The sequence below is a fragment of the Natator depressus genome, chromosome 11 (assembly GCF_965152275.1).
Source record: "Natator depressus isolate rNatDep1 chromosome 11, rNatDep2.hap1, whole genome shotgun sequence".
Classification (NCBI taxonomy): Eukaryota; Metazoa; Chordata; order Testudines; family Cheloniidae; genus Natator; species Natator depressus.
In genome coordinates, this window is record NC_134244.1 from 69,721,155 (window position 1) to 69,742,412 (window position 21,258).

Below are 21,258 nucleotides of genomic sequence, written 5' to 3' on the forward strand. Positions count from 1 at the left end.
AAACACTTAATATAGAGTAGGTTAGACCTCCAAATACTCGTCCTTCCTGCATCTCCTCATCTCTTGAATCACACTTTCAGAATTTGAATGTAGTCATTTACACTCTTTATAGTTAACTGCAATTGCTACTACTCCTGCCACTGATTCCTACCACTACTGAGTAAGCATGTTGGATGCCCCAGGAACAATTATAGACCTTCATTCTGAAAACACTCATGCACATTGTGATGTTCTATACCTTGGGGGAGCGTGCTGTAACTTCCATATTCCTCATTTTCATATAATCCTGATCTTACATATAAAGCATGCCTTGTAAGGTATCAGGGGAAAGGTTATGATCTGCTAGAAGTCATTTCTCTATCCATATATGTCTATCATTAATGCATATAAAGTTATGAGAATTGTGTAGTATGGTTGTCACTAACACATGCTGTAAGTTGGGGGAATCAGCCAGATATTAGCTTCCCAGAGGCAACAGCAAGGAAAGTAACCAACGCCTGGGTGGGATGTCAAACAATCCATCAACAGCCATTGTCCAGCAAGGGAGCTACAATGCAATGACTCACCTGCATGAGGCCACAACAGTAATGCTCACCTGACTCGGAAGTGGGGGAGCAAAGCCAAGGGGGAGGAAAGGACCTAATAAAAGGAAGAGACATTTGCCATGCCCTTCCTCTCTCTTCCACCTACATCTACAGACACCACCACACCAAGTGACTGAAGCGCTGATCAAAGGGGAGAGCCTGGCTGAAAAGCAACCAGCCAGCCTGTGGTGAGAAGCATCTAAAATTGTTAGGGCATTGAAAGTGTTAAAATCAGCTTAGAATTCATTTTGTTTTTATTGCATTTGACCATCTGACATGTTATGTTTTGACTTATAATCACTTAAAATCTATCTTTATAGTTAATAAATCTGTTTGTTTATTTTACCTGAAGCAGTGCATTTGGTTTGAAGTGTGTCAGAGGCTCCCCTTGGTACATATCAATTTCTTTGTTAAATTGATGAACTTATATAAGCTTGCAGCGACCAGAAGATTTAACTGGACACCGCAAGATGGAGGTTCCTACGGTTGTGTCTGGGACCGGAAATATTGGCTAGTGTCACTCAGTTGCAAGTAGCTGGGAGCAGCTTACATGCCAGAGGCTGGGCATGAACAGCCCAGGAGTGGGGGTTTTCACAGTAAAGCGAGGTAAGGCTGTCTCCCAGAGTCAAGGATTGGAGTGACCTAGCAGATCACCAGTCCGGATAACACCAGAGGGGAATGTCACACACATATTTAATTTTACTATCATTTGTAGCCCTACTGAATTCCATGGGACTACCTGGGATAGGAACGTTAAGTATGTGCATGAGTATCAGCAGGATCAGGGTCATAATTATGACCTTCACCCTAATGGGTTAAATCCACTTCTGATATAACTTCACACACTAGTACATATGACCCTAATGACCATTGCCTAATAACGAAGGAAAGGGAGCCAGTCTTCATGATGTCTTTATGACAGTTCCTAGTATACATCACAACTAGCAAAGATTTTCCTTTAAGATTAAAAGAAAAGTCAGCAGTCAGGATTTTGTTTCACTCTTTCCTTGGTGGCTGGAAGCCGTTTTTGCCCACAGGTCCCTCTTTTTCTAGAAGACAGGGGTGCAATGCCCTTTCAAGCTTGTGGGAAGAAAACCGTAGCAAATGGGCAAAATGAAAAGTGAGTTAAGGGCCCTATGCTGCCTGGTTAGTAAGGTGGGGATGGCTCAAGGCCCTCACTCCTCTCCTATGGTCCCTGGGCTGTGGCCAGGCACTCCCCTCAGCACAGAAGTTGCTCGCTCTAGCACACAGGGAGCATTAGCCACTCTGACAGAGGGAGAATAGATTGTAGAAACTAATGACAGGTTTCAGAGTAGCAGCCGTGTTAGTCTGTCAGCAAAAAGAACAGGAGTACTTGTGTCACCTTAGAGACTAACAAATTTATTAGAGCATAAGCTTTCGTGGGCTACAGCCCACTTCATCGGATGCATAGAATGGAACATATAGTAAGAAGATAGTGTATATATATATATATATATATATATACACACACATACAGAGAAGGTGGAAATTGCCATACAAACTGTAAGAGGCCAATTAATTAAGATGAGCGATAATATATATTAATTAGCCTCTTACAGTATGTATGCTGACTTACACCATGTGAGAATCTGCCCTTCATTGTTTTGATGTCATTCTTTTCCCTCCTTTTTCTCTTCCTTAATGTTTTATACTTTATTCCCCCCACATACACACTTCCCGTCCTTTATTTAGATTGAATGTTAATGCTGGAAAAACAGAGAAACATTTCATGATCTCCACAGACATGAAACCGATCCATAACAACATGCTTGCAGTAATTTGTCATTATCTTACACTTATCTGATACTATTTTGCCTTACGTTAACATGCTTTAATTTTTTTAAAAAAAGATTCAAAAATATAAAAAGAAACTGAATAGTAGCTGGCACAATGGGAGAACACTTGGCATTCTCCACAGACTGGGGAGAGAGAAAGAGGTTATTGTAAAATGGAGTGGACAGTTGCATGTGCAGTTTTGGTTGCACTGATGCCTATTGTCAGCTCTGAAACAACTTGCATTTGAAATGTTCTAGCCTGAGGAAACCCACTGTTCATAAATCAAGCCTGTAGTTGGGGTACAGTCTATAGGCCCAGACATCCTAAAAGATTTACAACCTCCCCACTGCAAATTGATTCTAGATACACACAGCTAGGAAAGTACAACAGCATATTGTGTTCTTCTGTGCTGGAGTACCCCATGAGTCTCATTGGTTTCCGTTCATCTGAGTCCCCAATTCTAAGAAAGTGTACAAAACCCCATTGATCAATTGGCTGAGCTGTCAGGGCACAGCTAATGGTGTTCTTGTTTGTGCCAATCTTTCCTATCCCAGTGGTTTTATTTTGTTTATCTCTTGCACCTGGGTTAATTGCTGCAATCTACTGAGTCACTTGGTGCAATGGGATGTAAACGAAGTCGGAAGAAAGGGGGAAATATCTGGGTGGGCTGTTAATACACTAAGAAGAGCAGGGCCAGCTGCTTCCTGCTGAAGCTGAAAAGTATAGTATACACTTTAAAAAAAAATTAAAGCATGTAAATTCAATAGCAGGCTCAAATTGTTAAAATTTTTGCTGATCATTCTAGTCAGTCAGAACATCCCCATCAATATCCTGAAGAAATAAACAAATATAGAGAGCTCAAGCCATTATGTCCATGATGAGAGATCTTACTAAAATATTATCCTGTCATCTCCATAGCCTCATTACAATTGCAAGTATATCATTCAGTATGATAAAATGCATAGGCATGAGGGAACAATATGATTGGCTTACAAAGATTCCAACCCATACACTTATGGATGACAAAATCACACAGGTTACAGCTGCTTGGCCTCTTCATCACAACAGAAAATTAATACACAACTGCATTCTCAGTCCCAATCAGACCATCAAGATAACAGGTCCAAAATGGCTCTATAAAATGTAACAGACATAATTCAGTTGTATCCTTGTCCTGCTCCTTTACTCTTGAATGTGTTAATAATCCTTCTGCCAGGTACCAGTGACAGCAACAAGGGCCAGGTTGAATGTATCTAGGGGTCCTTCTCTAAGATAAATAGATATATGATTCAAACCCTACCCAGAACAGTACTCTTGTTTCTGTCTCTGGAAAATAAAAATAAAACTTTCCTTGTCACGCTTACAGGAAGTTTTTTCCCCACTCACAAGCGCTCGAAAGTCATTCAGAAATATGGAACACAGGAATCTTTAATTTGGGGAAAAAGGCGAACACAACCAAAAGAAACATGACACAAAACAATGATATATATTTATATATTAGAAACTGAACAACCCAAATGAATACACCAAGAGTCTGGTCATCTCCCAGTCCAGCTTATGGAACTCCAGAACCCTGAATCACCACAAACTCCACCCATTAAAAACCCCACTCACAGGTTGAGTTAGTCTCAGTGGTAACCAAAGGATATCCAGGGGCGGCTCTCCTCTGCTTGTCAGCTCTAGACCTCAGAGAACTATTCTGCCAGATCTGACTCCAATGAGCAGCAACCTAGGCCAGTCCAGTGCTTCCAGGTCTGCCTGCACCAGCTGAGTGAGCTAGGACACTGTGAAGTCAGCTCACTATTGCCACCACTGGTCTGGTCAGGACTTCCTGTGGAACCAACTCTACTCCACTGCTACCAGTGAGGCCTCCGCACAGAGCCAGCTCTACTTCTCCATCACTACTCCAGACAGACCTCTCTATGGAGTTTTTCACTGAGGTTAGGGAATCGCCACATGGGGAGCACAGCGCAGAACTGGACCCTAGGATAAAATCCCTATTCTCTAGATCAGAATTCTTCAAGACAAAACTTCCTATCTCTTTGTTGAGGCCAAGCTTTGTTATCCAACCAAAGTCTGTTTCTTGTTCAGTCAGGGTGATTCCTCACTCATGGCATATCTTGCACAGTTCTATGTCCTTTAATGAGCACAGTACTGGCAACAACCTATTATCACCTTTACACATGAAAACAAACATTTCCAACCAAAACAACAAAAACTCAATAGTGGAATTATGGGTAAACAATATTACAATTCATGTAAATGAAGTTAGCCAGAGCTGGGTTTTCCACTTCTCCCCAACAGAGGGAACAGAGAACTCCATCCCTCTAGGTTTTCTAGCCAGGGTGCTTTCTTTAGTTTTTGGGTGAAGTAAAACTTTACTTTCAGCTTTAGATACAAATCTCCTCAGAATTCTGAGGGAGTCAGGTCTGGTTTTTTAGTTGCCGCTTCTACTTACCTTAGAGATTTAAACCATGTTATTTATTTGTATTACAGTAACTCAGAGGCCCCATTCTCCTAGGTGCTATACCATCCACATAGTGAGGGGCAGCCTCTGCCCTGAAGAAAACACAGTGTAAATAGACAAGACAGATAAAAACAGTATTATTAACCCCATTTTGCATATTGGTAACTGAAGCACAGGGAGTTTAAGTAACTTGACCAAGGTCACACAGAAAGTCTATGACAGAGCCAGGAACTGATGCATATCCTGAGTCCCAGCCCAGGGTCTTAACCACAAAACTATACATTCTGTCATCTGAGGTCCTTTCTCACATTATTTTCCTACCTTACTAGCTGTCATGCATCAGCATTTGAGAGACTTAGGATGAACGGTGAAAGCAGAGTTCCAACCCATTGTACATGGCAGTTCCTTTCTTAGTTCAGGATTTCCAGCATGGCTCTGAGACTGAGTGCTCTTTTTAGAATACCTCTTTAACCATTCCTGTGTTCCAGTTTCCATCTTACAGTAGCATGTTCCAATATACTCTATGTTGGCACTGTAAAAAAAACAAACAACTAGTGCTGATATAGCACTTTCATCAGTAGATCCAAAGCACTTTTCAAAGGGAAGTGAGTATCATTATGCCCATTTTACAGATGGGGAAATTGACGCATAGTGAGGTGTAATAACTTACGCAAGGTCATCCAGCAGGCCAGTGGCAGAGCTGGGACTATAACCCAGGCACTTATCTTCTAGGCCACACTACCTTCCTTGATCCCCCCACAATCATTGCTGTTGCAGCCAGCCTAGAAAGACTGGCTTGTAAGAGAAGCCTGCTGTTATTGTCACAGCCTGTGGAAATACAAGCAATTCCTTGCAGAACCTACAGTTTCCAAGATGCAGGTGATATAAATTCCATGTCCACATTTTGCATCATATTGCCAATGAAAAAAAAAATCACCACCATTGTAACCTTTAAACTCCTTTTTGATGCTGCTGCAGCCTAATTCCTGACAGGAGAATAAAAAGGAGAGCTTAACATTTTATTTTTTTAAATTGTAACCACTGGACATTGAATCATGCAAAAGGGTTGTGACGCCTGACGTACATGCCTTAGGTTCTGATCCTGCATTGACTTCAGTGGAGTTTCACATAGGCAGAGGGGTCTGCCTATGCAGAGCTCGTTGCTAGACTGGGGCTGTTGTTACAACTATATTTTGTGGTGAACGCCAAGAATTTCTAACTTTTTAATTTTATTAAAGCATAATTTTGAAACTCCTATTTCTAAAGCTGCTTTACTAGTAGAGACAATAAAAAAAGAACTATGGTTTAATTCAGTAACTCTGCTTTAAAATACATTTTAGCTAAGTTTTTTAAAAATCTTTTTGGAATTAAAATGCACTTCAGTGCTTGCATTTGTCAGCTATCCACACTTCTGTAGTCATAGAGACACTCAATAACTGTGCTACCAATTGTGTGCTAATCAATGCATATAGCTGCAGCTAAGATATTCTTTTCTCCTTTCAATTAGCACTTATAATAAGATGTGGGCAGAAGCCCAAGAAGCCCTCAACGGTCTGCTCCAGAGGGAGATAGAAGATAAGCTCCTAAAGGTACAGAAGGATCGCATAACAGTGTTCCAGATGTTAGCCACCTTCTACATTAAATATGTGCAAATTTTCTGTAACTTGGAGACTGCCTACGACCAGATCGTTCACCCACAAAAACGGTTAGTGATTCGGCAAGTGCTGGAGGGAGTGATGGGCCGTATCCTGGAGCTAAAGAATGAAATGGTGGAGCTGGAGAACTCGGAGTTTCATTACTTTGATGATATCCTGCAAGATCTTAAGCTGTCCCCTGTAGGTATACTTTTATCATAAGCAAGTTAGGAATATATTCTATATATTCTATATTCTAATGTAAATTGCTTGATGTCAATGAATCTATGCTGATTTACATTATCTGAGGATCTAGCCTAGTATTTACCAGAAAGTCAATACTATTTAACAGCACTGGGCTAAATTCTCTGTTGGTGTAAATTGGCACAGCACCATTTATTTCAATGAAACTGCCCCAATTTACATCAGCCGAGAACTTGGCCTACTATATGCTCACTAGTTTACTGCATAGTCATGTATTTCTGTTAAAAATAACTACACAGAATATATTCATTCGCGAGTGAGATTTTCACATGGGAGCAAGATTTTAAAAATGAATCTGCTTGATCAATATGTTATATTTCAATATGTCTGGAATATTACCAAAGATGTATAGTTTTTAATAAAGGTTATGTCTTTCCTTTATGTCTGACTTGTTCTGCTTGGTCCTAAAGTGAACTCATGCTAGAATAAGTCAGCTTCTATGTTAATAATGGCAACATTGCAAATCCACCCTGATTTTACTGTAGGGTCACATAGGATGGTCCACTCAGGACCAAGCCACAGTTGATGTCAGAGTTCAGTTTGATTTTCCTTCTGCTTCAAGATGAATCAGTTTGAGCTCATGATTCATGACTCTCTCAGAGGTTACAGATAAAACTAGGTGGGAAATAGACCCCAGCACTGCTCCTGCTCTGCTGGCTCCGGGCATGGGGGACAAGCAGTCCAGCTGTGCCTATCTTTAAGATGCAATACAGGCACAGTACAGTACTTGCTTTTTTGTTTTGTTTTGTGTGTCTGCTGCCACCTGATTGGTTACTTCCGGTTTCACATGGTTTCCCATTGACCGGTAAGTCCCTAACTCTGGTGCTTGTATCTTTGAGGTTCTACTGTATGGCCATAATATGGATCCTTGAAGGTTGAAGGTATAAAAACCAGATGAGAAATAATGGTGATTTGATTGATAATTCCTTTTGTTTCTGACAGCTCTACATGTTGTCAAAGTTGGGTACTGTAGGTAACAGGTTTCTAATGGAAAAGTAAACAAAGGTATTGTTTAAATGATTACTATTTTCTGGATCCTGGTTATGATGTGAAAGAAATTTCCTAGTGGTATCTTAATATATTATAGAATTAGTTCTTCGGGTTTTAGATATGAAACATGTTGCAGCTTTTAACTGATTATTTTGCCATATAAATATGTATAGTTCAGTGATCGCTACTTATTTCAGTCAACCATTTTTCTGCTATTTTATTCATAGCAGAGAACTATTTTGACCATCAGAAGACATATTGGAGAATATAAAGGCATCATTCAGAATCTGATAACTCAAAATGTATTAGATTTTTTTAAAAACCACAATTATGAACATTACTGTATTTTGATGATTTATAGGTAAATCAACCAAGCGAGAAAAGTTGATGAGTTTGAAATGTAACATTTTTAACATCAGGTATTAAAAAAATGAAGACGAATTCTCGTCCCTCTGCCCCACCTTAGAACTAACAAGGCATGGTGTACCTGCTGAGGGAAGATAGCATTGAGATGCTTGGGGAGGCTGGTTTAGAACTATTCTTAACAGTTGATGACAACATAGACTTGATTATATTTTTATCTGTAACATCCTTGGCTCCAGTACTAAGGTCCTGGTCAATGCACACAACAAACTCCATATATCTACATGGGACTTCCCCCATCTTTGCACCAGGGCCCTTACTTTCATCAGTTGTGAAGGGCTTGTAGTCCAGCATAATCATGATAACAGTGAGGAATATTCAGAATTGCTAAATCCCAGGCATGTTACATCTGATGGATGATTCTGAGGTGCACTGGTTTTATTTTTGGTATGCCACTCAAGCATTTAAGCTTTATCTTTCTCCAGTTATCTGTGCACCACCTTTCTCTAGTTCACCTTCAGACATGGAATCTATCTATCTATGGTAATTATACAGATACTTTTTAATGTGTTTATCCTTACTACACCTATGTGAGGTAGGGTATGGTTAAAGGCTCCATCTGTGACTTGATGTTTGTGGACAAATATCACAAGCCTATTGTTTCACAATGTTGTGTCCTACAAAGTGCTTGAGAATGAAGGCTGTCCTCTTTTGGCTGGCTAATGCTTGGTGCTAGGCCTTTACCTCCTCATACTGGGTAGAAGTCAGTTAGGCTGTGGGACTGTCTTATAATCAACCATAAAAAGTCATGCATCCTTGAAAAACTGTGAAAGTGTTCATAGAATCATAGAATATCAGGGTTGGAGGGGACCTCAGGAGGTCATCTAGTCCAACCCCCTGCTCAAAGCAGGACCAATCCCCAACTAAATCATCCCAGCCAGGGCTTTGTCAAGCCTGACCTTAAAAACTTTGAAGGAAGGAGATTCCACCACCTCCCTAGGTAACACATTCCAGTGTTTCACCACCCTCCTAGTGAAAAAGTTTTTCCTAATATCCAACCTAAACCTCCCCCACTGCAACTTGAGACCATTACTCCTTGTTCTGTCATCAGCTACCACTGAGAACAGTCTAGATCCATCCTCTTTGGAACCCCCTTTCAGGTAGTTGAAAGCAGCTATCAAATCCCCCCTCATAGTGTGGGGACCAAAACTGGACACAGTACTCCAGATGAGGCCTCACCAATGTCAAATAGAGGGGAACGATTGCATCCCTCGATCAGCTGGCAGTGCCCCTACATATACATCCCAAAATGCCATTGGCCTTCTTGGCAACAAGGGCACACTGTTGACTCATATCCAGCTTCTTGTCCACTGTAACCCCTAGATCCTTTTCTGCAGAACTGCTGCCGAGCCATTCGGTCCCTAGTCTGTAGCGGTGCATGGGATTATTCCGTCCTAAGTGCAGGACTCTGCACTTGTCCTTGTTGAACCTCATCAGATTTCTTTTGGCCCAATCCTCTAATTTGTCTAGGGCCCTCTGTATCGTATCCCTTCCCTCCAGCGTATCTACCTCTCCTCCCAGTTTAGTGTCATCTGCAAACTTGCTGAGGGTGCAATCCACACCATCCTCCAGATCATTTATGAAGATATTGAACAAAACCGGCCCGAGGACCAACCCTTGGGGCACTCCACTTGATACCGGCTGCCAACTAGACATGGAGCCATTGATCACTACCCATTGAGCCCGACAATCTAGCCAACTTTCTATCCATCTTATCGTCCATTCATCCAGCCCATACTTCTTTAAGTTGCTGGCAAGAATACTGTGGGAGACTGTGTCAAAAGCTTTGCTAAAGTCAAGGAACAACACGTCCACCGCTTTCCCCTCATCCACAGAGCCATTTATCTCGTCATAGAAGGCAATTAGAATAGTCAGGCATGTCTTGCCCTTGGTGAATCCATGCTGACTGTTCCTGATCACTTTCCTCTCCTCTAAGTGCTTCAGAATTGATTCCTGGAAGACCTGCTCCATGATTTTTCCAGGGACTGAGGTGAGGCTGACTGGCCTGTAGTTCCCAGGATCCTCCTTCTTCCCTTTTTTAAAGATGGGCACTACATTAGCCTTTTTCCAGTCGTCCGGGACTGACGTCGTGTTGATTTCTTGATCATTCTAGGGAGTAGCTCATCATTCCCAGCATAGAGATGGAGTGCACATCTCATTTCAGATTTTTACAACCAAACATTGCTTCATGTCTGAAGCAAGAAAGTGCTCCCTGAACCTGCTAAATGGAACAGGCTCATCTCATCATTGCTGGGGCCATCAGGACAGAAATCTGCAGACAGACTTGGAAATAATAGCGCATACATTTCCCTTCTCTGGGAAAAAAAGGAGCATAAGTGAGATATTCATATAGGAACAGGTGAGGAAAACCAAGAGAACAACTTGTGACACAGCATGCTATTAAGAGCAGTCAAAAATTACGATGGAAGAAGCAGAAAACTAGGCCGACAATATAGTCAGAAAACCTCCCAGATCAGGCCTCTGTTGTGATAGAGACAACTATGTAAAAGAGGCAAAAACTCTCTATGTCATGACACAAACCCAGTCCTGAGCTTTCCCTTACATACACTACCACAACAGGGGGGCCTGGGCTCCAGGACAGGAGCCACTAACAGGAAAGCTAGATGGGCTTGCTACTCACATGTGGTAAGATGTTGATTTACAGAAACTGTTTTCCTTAGCACTTGAGCCTTCCATCACACTCTCGCACTTTAGAGTTTACAAAGCACAGAAACATACAGTATATCCCAGGATCTTTAGCTAGACATTGGTGCTGTTTTAGTGGGCATCCAATGCCTTTTCACCTCGCTGCTTATGCACCGTACTGTTGCCCATATCTGAAGTGATAGCCAGGGTTCTGTAGAAACAAAAGCAACAGTCCATTTGCTTGAGTGAATATTTTAGCCATTTCTTTAATAAAATCTTTGTTAATGGCACCATTGTGTTCCAGGTCTATCAGGAGTCCAAAACAGAGACTGCTGTCAATGTGTTTTCATGTTTGCAGCTGTCATGTTTAGTCCCAGAATATTAATGAGACAAGGTGGGCGAGGTAATATCTTTTACTGGACCAACTTCGGTTGATGAAAGAGTTAGGCTTTCAAGCTTACACAGAGCTCTTCTTCAGTTCTGTGTGAGCTCGAAAGTCTGTCTCTGCACCATAACTAGTTGGTCCAATAAAAGATATTACCTCGCCCACCTTGTCTCTCTAATGCCTTTTCATTAATTTGTACTTGCCATTAAGGACTGCTAGTGATAGCGTACTCTTGGAAGAATTGCCTCTATTCATAAGCAAGGTTCTAACAATCAGTTGTGCTACTCAGTAATGCCTTGGCTTCTGCTAACTCGTAGATCTTTTGGGGGTTCTTCTTTCTCTGCATGTCTCTCAAAGAAGCCCTCTTCTTTCACTTCTCGGCATCAGTGAATAATCCTGTAAGAAAACAATCAATGGAAATGTGAGACAGTTGTAATTTTTATCATACAAGTGAGTAAAGGCAGACTTTGTGTAGACATTTCCAATCATTCTTGATTCTGAGGGGTGCTTAGATACTACAGGGATAGGCACCTTAGAAATACTGAAGAGGCTAGATAATTAATCTGGTATTAATTCCTTGTAATAATATCAATGCAATATAGCTGATTTGTTTTCCAAGATGTTGATTAAATAATGTGGGAGGATCATACTAATGAGTTTATTAAAATAAGTGGAAGTCACTGTCTGTGCATTTTTTAAATACCAGCAAACCCTGAAATGTTCAAAATAGTTGCTAATTTTTTAATTTGTAATTGCACAATTTTAAAAAATGCTGTGGAAATCTGTATGAAACTGGATTTATTTTTTGTTGTTGATTTAGACCTTGAGTAATTGCAAAGTAATAGCACAGCAGCTGTTACATAGGTCAAGTCACACAACACTCCTGGAAATTCAAGAATCTTTAGGCCAACTTAATTAGTCTGTAAAGGAAAGGTGTTAAGGTAATAAGCAACATGGTTTTAAACAAAGCTCTAACAGTGTCCCATGAATATTTCTCTCCCTTAGGAACACATAGAAATCCCTATTCCAAGGTATTTTATTAAGGAGAAGCTGAAGGTGCTGAGAGAGAGGGAGAAAATCCTTGCTCAGATTTTAATTAATGCTGGATTGCAAGACATCAAACCGGTTAGTATACCATAGGTACCGTAATTATCCAGTCATCTGCCTACCCTTTTACCTTGTAACTGAACATGTTTCCACACATACGAGTGAAGCAGATACATTTTCCCCATACCAATCTATAATGAAACATTGAAGTGAGAAATATTTTTGTAGTATATATTTAATCAAACTGCATTGATGGGTGAAGCATAACTGGAAAGAAACATAATGTACATTTCCACCAGGAAGGAATGTCTTCAATCTGAGCAATATTAACAATGGTAACTTTGCAAAATAATCTGGCTTCATTTTATGCTGTGAAAGTAATAGAAGGGCAGCATTATGGCCCCAGTTCAGCAGGGTACTTAAGCATATGGCTAACTTTTATTGCACAAGTAGTCCCACTGATTTCAACTTAGGTACATGCTTAAGTACTGTGCTGAGTCAGGGTCTATAACAAGAACAGAAATCACAGTGAAGGTTGCATAACTATTAGCATTCTAATCTCCCATTTTAATTGTTTATAACATTCTGAAAAATTCCTGTGCTCTTTTCTGTATAGCTATGCCGCTGCAATAGCTAGGAGAAGAAAACTGAAATTTGGCATTGGGACAATCCTTAGAGAGGAGAAGTGTCTTTGAACAGCCTGGTGAAAACTGGTTTTGAGCTGATGGAGTTAAGACTCTTTGCAAATAGAGTGCTGCATATGTGCAGTACTCTTTGGAAGCTTTCCTGCCCTCTAAACTACTAAAGTGCACAACTGTGCATTAATTCTGGCTAATTTAGAGTCATAGACTTTATGGCCATAAGAGATCACTATGATAATATAATCTGACTTCCTACAACACCCAAGCCATAGAATTTCACCCTGCGTTGGAGGAAATTATTCTTCCCTACTAGGTACGTGAGACTCTCAACACCAATAATTTGTGGTTGAACTAATCTGGACAGTGAAAATAAGGAGTTGAGCGAGGGCTCCTGTGCATTTCATAATGAACTAACAAAAATATTCATAGGCAGTTCCTTAGTCTCAATCCCTGCACATCTTAAAGTGTCAAGTATCAGAGGGGTAGCTGTGTTTGTCTGTATCCACAAAAACAACAAGGCACCTTAAAGACTAACAGATTTATTTATTATATGCCTGCATCTGTAATTTTCACTCCAGGCATCTGAAGAAGTGGTTTTTTACCCACAAAAGATTATGCCCAAATAAATCTGTTAGTCTTTAAGGTGCCACCGGACTCCTCGTTGTTTTTATCTTAAAGTGTGTTTACCTACCTGTGCTCTGCCCACCTCCCTCACCAAGAGTGACATACTAAGGATGAATCTGCCTGGTGTGGAGCCAGATTACATGAGAGTGAGGACTTTACACATCGTGTACTCTAGTGTAACTGTAGGGCAGGTCTCTCTTGACATGCTACCACCCTGTGAGGCTTGTAAAGCTGAATAATCTTTTTTATTAACACAGTTTATATATGTGCTCTGTGCTCTGCTTCCAGTTAATTCTGTCTACTTATTTCCTGTGCTCAACTACTACCACTGAGATTGCTGTTGAGTCTTCTGCACTTTAGTATGCATCATAGTGAACCATATACATTCAGGAAATTCTGGCAGTCTGCTAACAAGCTTCTGTATTCCCATATGCACGTAACAAAAAACTGTTAAAGAGCACGCATTAAAAATTAAATAGTTCAGCAGGGGACTTTTATGGATATCATTTTTGTGTACTCATAGATTATGTATTTTTCCTTGTAGGGAAAACCAAGTTTAAAATTTAGTACAGTGAGCCCAACTCAATATTTGTATACAGAACTGTATCCAATTGAGGATGTCAATAACAGGAGAGGGGGAAAAATTCTGCCTCTCCAGCATGTGAACTCTAGACCTCATGGGCATATCCAGAAGCTCCTATCTTCAGAATTTAGGAGGGAAATAAGAGGAAGTCAATATACAGCTATTAGTTTAATAGAATTTAGCCATACTGATATTTAGGCTTATTTCTCAAACAAAATAAAAGGGATAAGTTCTTTGTTACAGAAACTACAGTAAGAACAATTCTTACTTTTTACCCCATGTCATCAGGAACTCCTTGCCCCCTCAAAATGCTACCTTACCAAAAGGTATGATGGTTATAGCATGTCTGGTTCACTTTCTCCTTAAAATGCTTTTCAGGTTAAAATTAAGATCCTGGTACAATTATCAAAATGCCAAACTGTCAAAACTAAAATTAGGTGGTCCTGAGGTATGGGTTTCACCCTCTCTGCATTGGGGCTACTTTTGTCTTGGATGGATTCCACTAAGATATCGTTAGTTATTCAATTTGCCAACTAAAGTAGAGTTAACAAAAGACACATCTGAATTTTCAAAATGATTCAGGGAAGTAACTCTTAGGATCTACATGTTCTGATAACAGGCCCATTTATCTGTTTGTTTTTCGCTGTACCACAGAAGAAATACGTAAAGCCCTTGCCTCTTGAAGAAGTCATTAGAGTAATCCAGATTTCTGAGAGGGCTCGGCAGGGTCGCCTAAGGGCTACATTCATGAAGCAAATCTACCTGGAAGAAAAGAGAGAAAGACAAGCTAAACTTCAGGGAGCAAAAGGTCCAAATTTGGATGCTGCTGCACTTCGTATTCAAAAGGTGAGTCTTGTTTCTGTCAGAACAGTGCTGGCAGAATTGACAATGTGTTTTGTTCACAAGAGCAGCATGAACAGAAATGAACCTCATGATACAGAACATTCTGAATTGGCATTAGCCTAATTGTGTAGCTGGTTGGAACCCCATTACGTGGGCCATTCCAAACAAGACTAGACAAAGCACTAGAAACGAAAGTAAAGGGAACAGACCTGCAGGGGCAGTCCTCTGATTTCAGTGGCCAAACTGTCCTCTCTGATCCACACCCCAAGATCCAAGTATATCACTGGTGATTCATGTGTTTGGGGAGTAAAACTTGCTGCTTTTTCTGGGGCAAAAGAGAGTTTGCCCCTAAATAGAAAGAAGCAACCCTGCAAAAACTGAGACAGTGTAGTCAGTATGAAGTTGAGCGGCGGGCCATTTCTAGCTAGGATCCACATGGTGAATACTCCTGTGTGTTGGCAGGACCACAGAGCTCAGTGAGAGCAGGAATGGACCTAGATCTAAACAAGCTTTCTACAATTATGCTTTTAACATGTGCTGGGAGGAGGGGGAAGAGCAGACTTTAGAATTTGTTTAAAATAATACAGCAGATGGCAACCTGTTCAGGAGTAATTGCTTCAATTATATATTCTGTTTTTCCTTCCTCTATTTGTTTTTTCCTGTGCCTCCTGCAGTAAAGGAAGCAGTAACAGGGCCCATTTATCTCATTAGAGTCATGTTTACAATTCAGGTTTGGCGTGGATTTACCCAGTGGAAGAAAACAGAGAAAATGAGAGAAGAGGAAATGATATTTCTGGGGATGGTAAGTTTTGCTTCCCAAAGAATATAAAATGCATTCAAGATTGTATTCTGTTTTCCCTTTGGATTTTTGTAATTTAACAGTAGGGGAGAACAAGACATTCATTTTCTAAAACTCTCCACATATTTTAAAGAGGTCTTTAAGACCAAAGAACTCAAATGAAATGACTAATGGTGTGGCAGTAGGACAATCTCACTTCTGCTATAACCTCTTATGATATACATTAGTGCCATATCTACTGCAGATGTGGAAACAGACAGACTTTGCTCCAGGATTTGGGGGATATGATCCAGGCATGGCAGAGCAAGGTACTCATGTTAGTCGGTCTTCTGTTCATAATGCCTCAGGACTCAAGATGCTTTATTCCTGAAGCAGAGTTGAACCTGTCAAGTCTTCTCCTCACACCATTTTGCAGGCCCTCTCCCATTGTGTGTGTGGTTAGGAAGGGGAGTAAAAAGCTGCCAAATAAATATATCCCTTAGGCCCACGTGGGAGGGAAGAGGCAAAACAGCACCTCAGAGCTCCTGGCATGGGGAGGCAAAAGAGGAAAATAAACATACACAGTGATCTTTTAGACCAGGAGTGGTGGAGAATAGAAGGACAACCTAGGGGAGTTTCCCCCTCTCCCATAATCAGGGAAGGTAAACCGTCTCCTCCCTGCAGAAATAGGAAGGTATGTGTTTCCCCCAGCCTCTCCATGTCTCGGCTATATAGCTTCTCCAAGCAACTGGAAGCAGCAGCTGATTCTACGTAAGTCTGGTCTGTGGGAAGATGGGAAAAGTCAGAGAAGGAGAGGACACGAAGGAAAGCCATTCCCTTCATTCCTTGGAAACTCAACAAAATTCCATATTGCAAATTTGATCTGTCCTTGGAAGCAGCAACTGGTGCTCAGTAGCCTATGCATCTTGTTGGTGCTGAATATAAGTGTGCAGTAAATTATAGTGCTCCCAGCAGCTACCTGGGAGACGGGATAGAATCTCCCCATACCTTTCCAGCTGTCATCCATTCCCTCAAATGCATTTGTCCTGGCCCTCTCCACTCCGTAGTGTTTATTTTATATGACACAGTATTGGTGCCATGCCCTCCAGGTCCCCTTATCTACTACAACAATGCACTGTTGGTACTGTGTTCAAATGACAGTCTTTTACAATACTGCCCTTACAGTAATATTCATTCTCATCATGTATTTTTTTAGATGTATGCATGACTTTTTGTACTCTAGAGCTATTAAAATATCATCTAAAACAATCAGAATCAATATTCCATCATTGAAGCATACCTTCTGCTTGCCCCAAAACATGGGTTGGACAATTTTCTTATCCAACAGTGAAGTTATAATTAGGCAGGTCATTGCTTTATGAAAACTAAGTCTACCCCCAACAACATACAGAAAAAGAGCATTACTTAAGAATGTTCTTCAAAACCTAACCTACAGAAAGAACTTTGAATTGCCGTAAGCCAGTGGTTCTCAACCTTTTTCTTTCAGAGAACCTCCCCCCCCCACACACATGCTATAAAAACTCCATGCCCCTGCTCCTGCCACAACTGTTTTTCCGCATATAAAAGCCAGGGCTGGCATTAACGGATAGCAAGCAGGGCAGTTGCCTGCGGCACATGCCACAGGGGGCATTGCGAAGCTAAGTAGCTCAGGCTTTGACTTCAGCCTCGGGTGGTGGGGCTTGGGGCCCCAGGCTGCAGTCCTGCGCAGTGGGGCGTCAGCTTTCTGTGCTGGACCCTAGCGAGTCTAATGCGGGCCATGCTTGGTGGACCCCCTGAAACCTGGTCATGGCCCCCCCAAGGGGCCCCAGACCTTTGGTTGAAAACCAGTGCCCTAAGCCGTTGGTTCTCAATGAGGGGTACACATACCGCTGGGGGTACACAGAGGTCTTCCAGGGGTTATATCAACTCATCTAGATATCTGCCTAATTTTACAACAGGCTACATAAAAAGCACTAGCGAAGTCAGTACAAACTAAAATTTCATACAGACAATGACTTGTTTATCCTACTCTATATACTATACCCTGAAATATAAGTACAATATTTATATTCCAATCCATTTATTTTATAACTATATGGTAAAATGAGAAAGTCATTTTTCAGTAACAGTGTGCTGTGACACTTTTGCATTTTTATGTCTGATTGTGTAAGCAAGTAGTTTCTAAGTGAGGTGTAACTTGGGGGTATGCAAGACAACTCAGGGGGTACAGTAGTCTGGAAAGATTGAGAACCACTGCCCTAAGCTATATGAAGATGAATGGGAAATTCCTCTCTTATGGATTCTTTTCTAACATTTCTCCTGTGCAGTTCCAAAGAACACTCGTGGCAAATGACGAGTGAGTGCTGATTCTGCTTTCTGTTGAAGTCAATAAGAAAACTCCCCTAGACTTCAGCAGGGGCAGGACTAAAATGCTGGAACACTGGGATTTAGTGAACATAAATGTTTTAGAAATGATGCCTTTCAGAACCCAAGGGATCATTCGCTGTTATATTCTGTATTGGTTACCTAAAAGTCTTAGAAAGGGCTCCAGTCTCTAGAAGATGATGGAGGAGTGGAGGTCACAGGTGTGATCGGGTATACAGCTGCATCCTCTTTTCACTGTGGCCTGCACACTGATAATGGGTGTGAAGACAGCAATGTATTATACCCTATGGGAAAAAGTAGACATTCATGGGGACAAGAGGGCTTAAAACCTAACACAACATCCAGATTCTTCACTTTCTGACCGTTTTTTAGGAGCAATAGAATTGATGTTTGCAACACTGTTCTCTGTAGAGCCATTATTTGACATCAAATATCTAATCGGGGGAGATGGAGGAAATGAAAACTGCTTTGTCTTCCAATGTTTTCATATTTCGGATTTGTGTTTTTCCTGCATTTTTAATGCCACATTCCCATCTACGGCCTCTAAAGGAAACAAGTGGCAAACAGGCATCAAATCACATTGATGGATCAGCAGAGAGCTCCAAAGGTCAAGCCCCTTTGATGTATGATCATGTCAGCCCTCTAAAAAATGATCACAGGTCTTCATGCTGTAAACATGCTGAATTTGCTTTTCTAATACTTTAAGACTTAGATAAATTAGAAGACATGGCCATCTATTATTTTAAGTCCATTACAAACGAGTCAGGACTTATACTGAAAGAAATATACATTCACTTTAAATTATTATTTTAAACTTATTTATAAAGCACTGTAATTTACAATTTGCAGAAGGAATTGAAAAACTTTAAATTATTAGTAATGACTTTTGGGCCATTCAGTTATATGGACCTAACAAGAATATACACAAAGATAGTCCAAGAGCCATCCTAACTGCCTCTGAATTAACAGTGCTCATGCAATTTGCTGTCAGTTCTTATGTCTCTGTGCTGACAGAAACACTTTTTGTCAGTTTTCTTGAGTTTGAGCCTATTTCTTATTTTACTTGTTGACAGAGTAGAAGTCCATGTTCCAGAGATTTTTCTTGGCTCTAGTACAAAGTCTTGTTGTTATTATTATTATTTATACAGAAACAGCATGATTCCCTCAGCACGTTTTTCTAAATCTCAGATAAATCATGATCTGAAAAACCTGCTTCATTTGTAAAAAGAAGCAGGCCTAACCAGGAACACATATATCTTTATAACTGTCTCCTGACTTGCTTCCTGGTCTTCCTCATATTCCTGCCATGGAGCTGTGTATTAGCAGCTCCACAGCTAATTCAGCAGTCAACGTTCCATTCTAAATTCTACGTTTAACCCACTCTGACTCTGGCATAATAATTAGATTGTCCTGAAAATGTACATGCCTCGTCCAGAAGAAACCTTTATTTTCTTCCTCCAGCCATACTAAAGTTACAGGCCAGCCATATGCCGTGCTTCTGATTTTTTTAAAACTAGTAGCTAATTTCTCTTGTTTATCGATAACTCAAGAACAGCTTAATGTTAAGACTTCAGTCATCAGGGGCCAGATTCACCAGTGTGCTGTGGTTGGTTTGTGTTGGTCCAGTGATCCAAAGAAGCCACAAACCCAGCTTAGCTGGCTGGCTAACCCATGTTTGCAGCTGCTTTGTTTCACTAAAGTGGTGCAAAGCAGCCAGAGCACAATGCTAAACCTAGACTCAATTCTTTTGCTAACACAGATGCGCCTTCCATTGAAATCAATGAGAGCTGTGCTCAGAATAGAGCCAGATCCTGTGAGGTGCTACGTGCCTCTAAAAGTCAGCGAGAGTTGAGGGTATCCAGCACATCTCTGGAGATTCCCATCTCCTAATAGGACTGGTCCTTAAGTGAGGATATATTGGGCTCCCCCTGTACTCAATAGTCTCAAGACACAGGCTAGCTTAGAGGAAAATCTGTTAACATAAAAAGTTATTTAAAATTATTTGCAAATTGACTAATTCGACACAAGTCTGGTCCATGGGAAGAGAGGAGGAGTCAGAGAAGGAGAGGGCAGGAAGGAAAACCAAAGTACACACTCTGGAAACTCAACAAACTTCCATGCTGCAAATTTGCTCTGTCTTTGGTAGCAGTAATTGGTGCTCGACAGCCTATGCATCTTGTCAGTAGAGAATATGAGCGTGGAGTAGCTATATAGGCACCCAGGGACTATTTGAAACCAGGGTTGATGTGTGGATTTCACTATGGATTGCATGAGATGAACGGCTCAATCCTGTAGGGTGCAGTGCACGCTGGCCCCAATCTGGCAAAACTCTTCAACACATTTTTAACTTCAAACACAAGGAGTCAGTCTCACTGAAGTTAAGTACTTCACACGCTGAAGTGGTTTACAGGACTGAGGCCTTATTTGTTGGACATGTACATATTTATATGTTGTGCTCTGCTAGGCAACTTTGACACTCTGCTTTTATACAATCATTTATGCTCTTATAAAAAGGGAGTCTAAGGTACAATATATGTTAATACACAGCTCTTCCATATAGTTTTAGAGGATTTTTTCCCCTCCTTTCATGTGGATTTTCAATTGAAAGACATTATGTGCTCTTCAGTAAATAACTATGTTCTCTCCTCCTTACCTCTTCTAAACATACCCTAATTTAGGCATGTTGGCTTGGGAAAGGGTTATATTTCTATCTGAGGAAACAGTCTGGAATTTCCAAACAATTTTTTACCCTTTGAATTCCTAATAAATATATAACATTTCAGCCCGTCCAAAAAAAAAATAAAGAATCAGTGTTCCCCAGAATAGCCTTCTGAGTAAACATTGGAGTCTGTAGCTAAATAAATAATTTGATTGGATATTGCAAACTGTATAAATAAGTAGAGCATAAAATAATTCTCCAGCTCCTGAAGTGGATAAACAGGATAGCTGAAGGGTGCCCAAAAGTCTGTTTTTATTAAACCTAAATCTAAAATGCTATTTTGGCTTGATTTATAGCCTACCATTATGTTTGAGAAGTCAGCACAAAGGGGGTTTTGTATTATTTCCCCATAGTTATGTGTTTGCAAAATCTGAAGAATGCTATCCTAGATTTAATGTGATTTTTTAACGTGTTTAGTGTCAAACTTGTAAGATATTGGAAAGCAACA

General features: G+C 40.7%; 1 protein-coding gene across 2 annotated transcripts in view; it reads left to right on the forward strand.

Moving 5' to 3' along the window:
* Nucleotides 1-21,258, forward strand: part of DRC11 (dynein regulatory complex subunit 11) — a 157,238-nt gene that overhangs the window by 10,261 nt on the left and 125,719 nt on the right. The window contains exons 2-5 of one of the 2 annotated variants that reach the window (XM_074968154.1): nt 6,356-6,683; nt 12,196-12,315; nt 14,740-14,931; nt 15,659-15,730. In XM_074968154.1, the coding sequence (XP_074824255.1) occupies nt 6,356-6,683; nt 12,196-12,315; nt 14,740-14,931; nt 15,659-15,730 (712 nt within the window). Of the gene's footprint in view, nt 1-6,355; nt 6,684-12,195; nt 12,316-14,739; nt 14,932-15,658; nt 15,731-21,258 lie in introns of those variants that run through there. The other variant, XM_074968156.1, reaches the window with a different exon arrangement.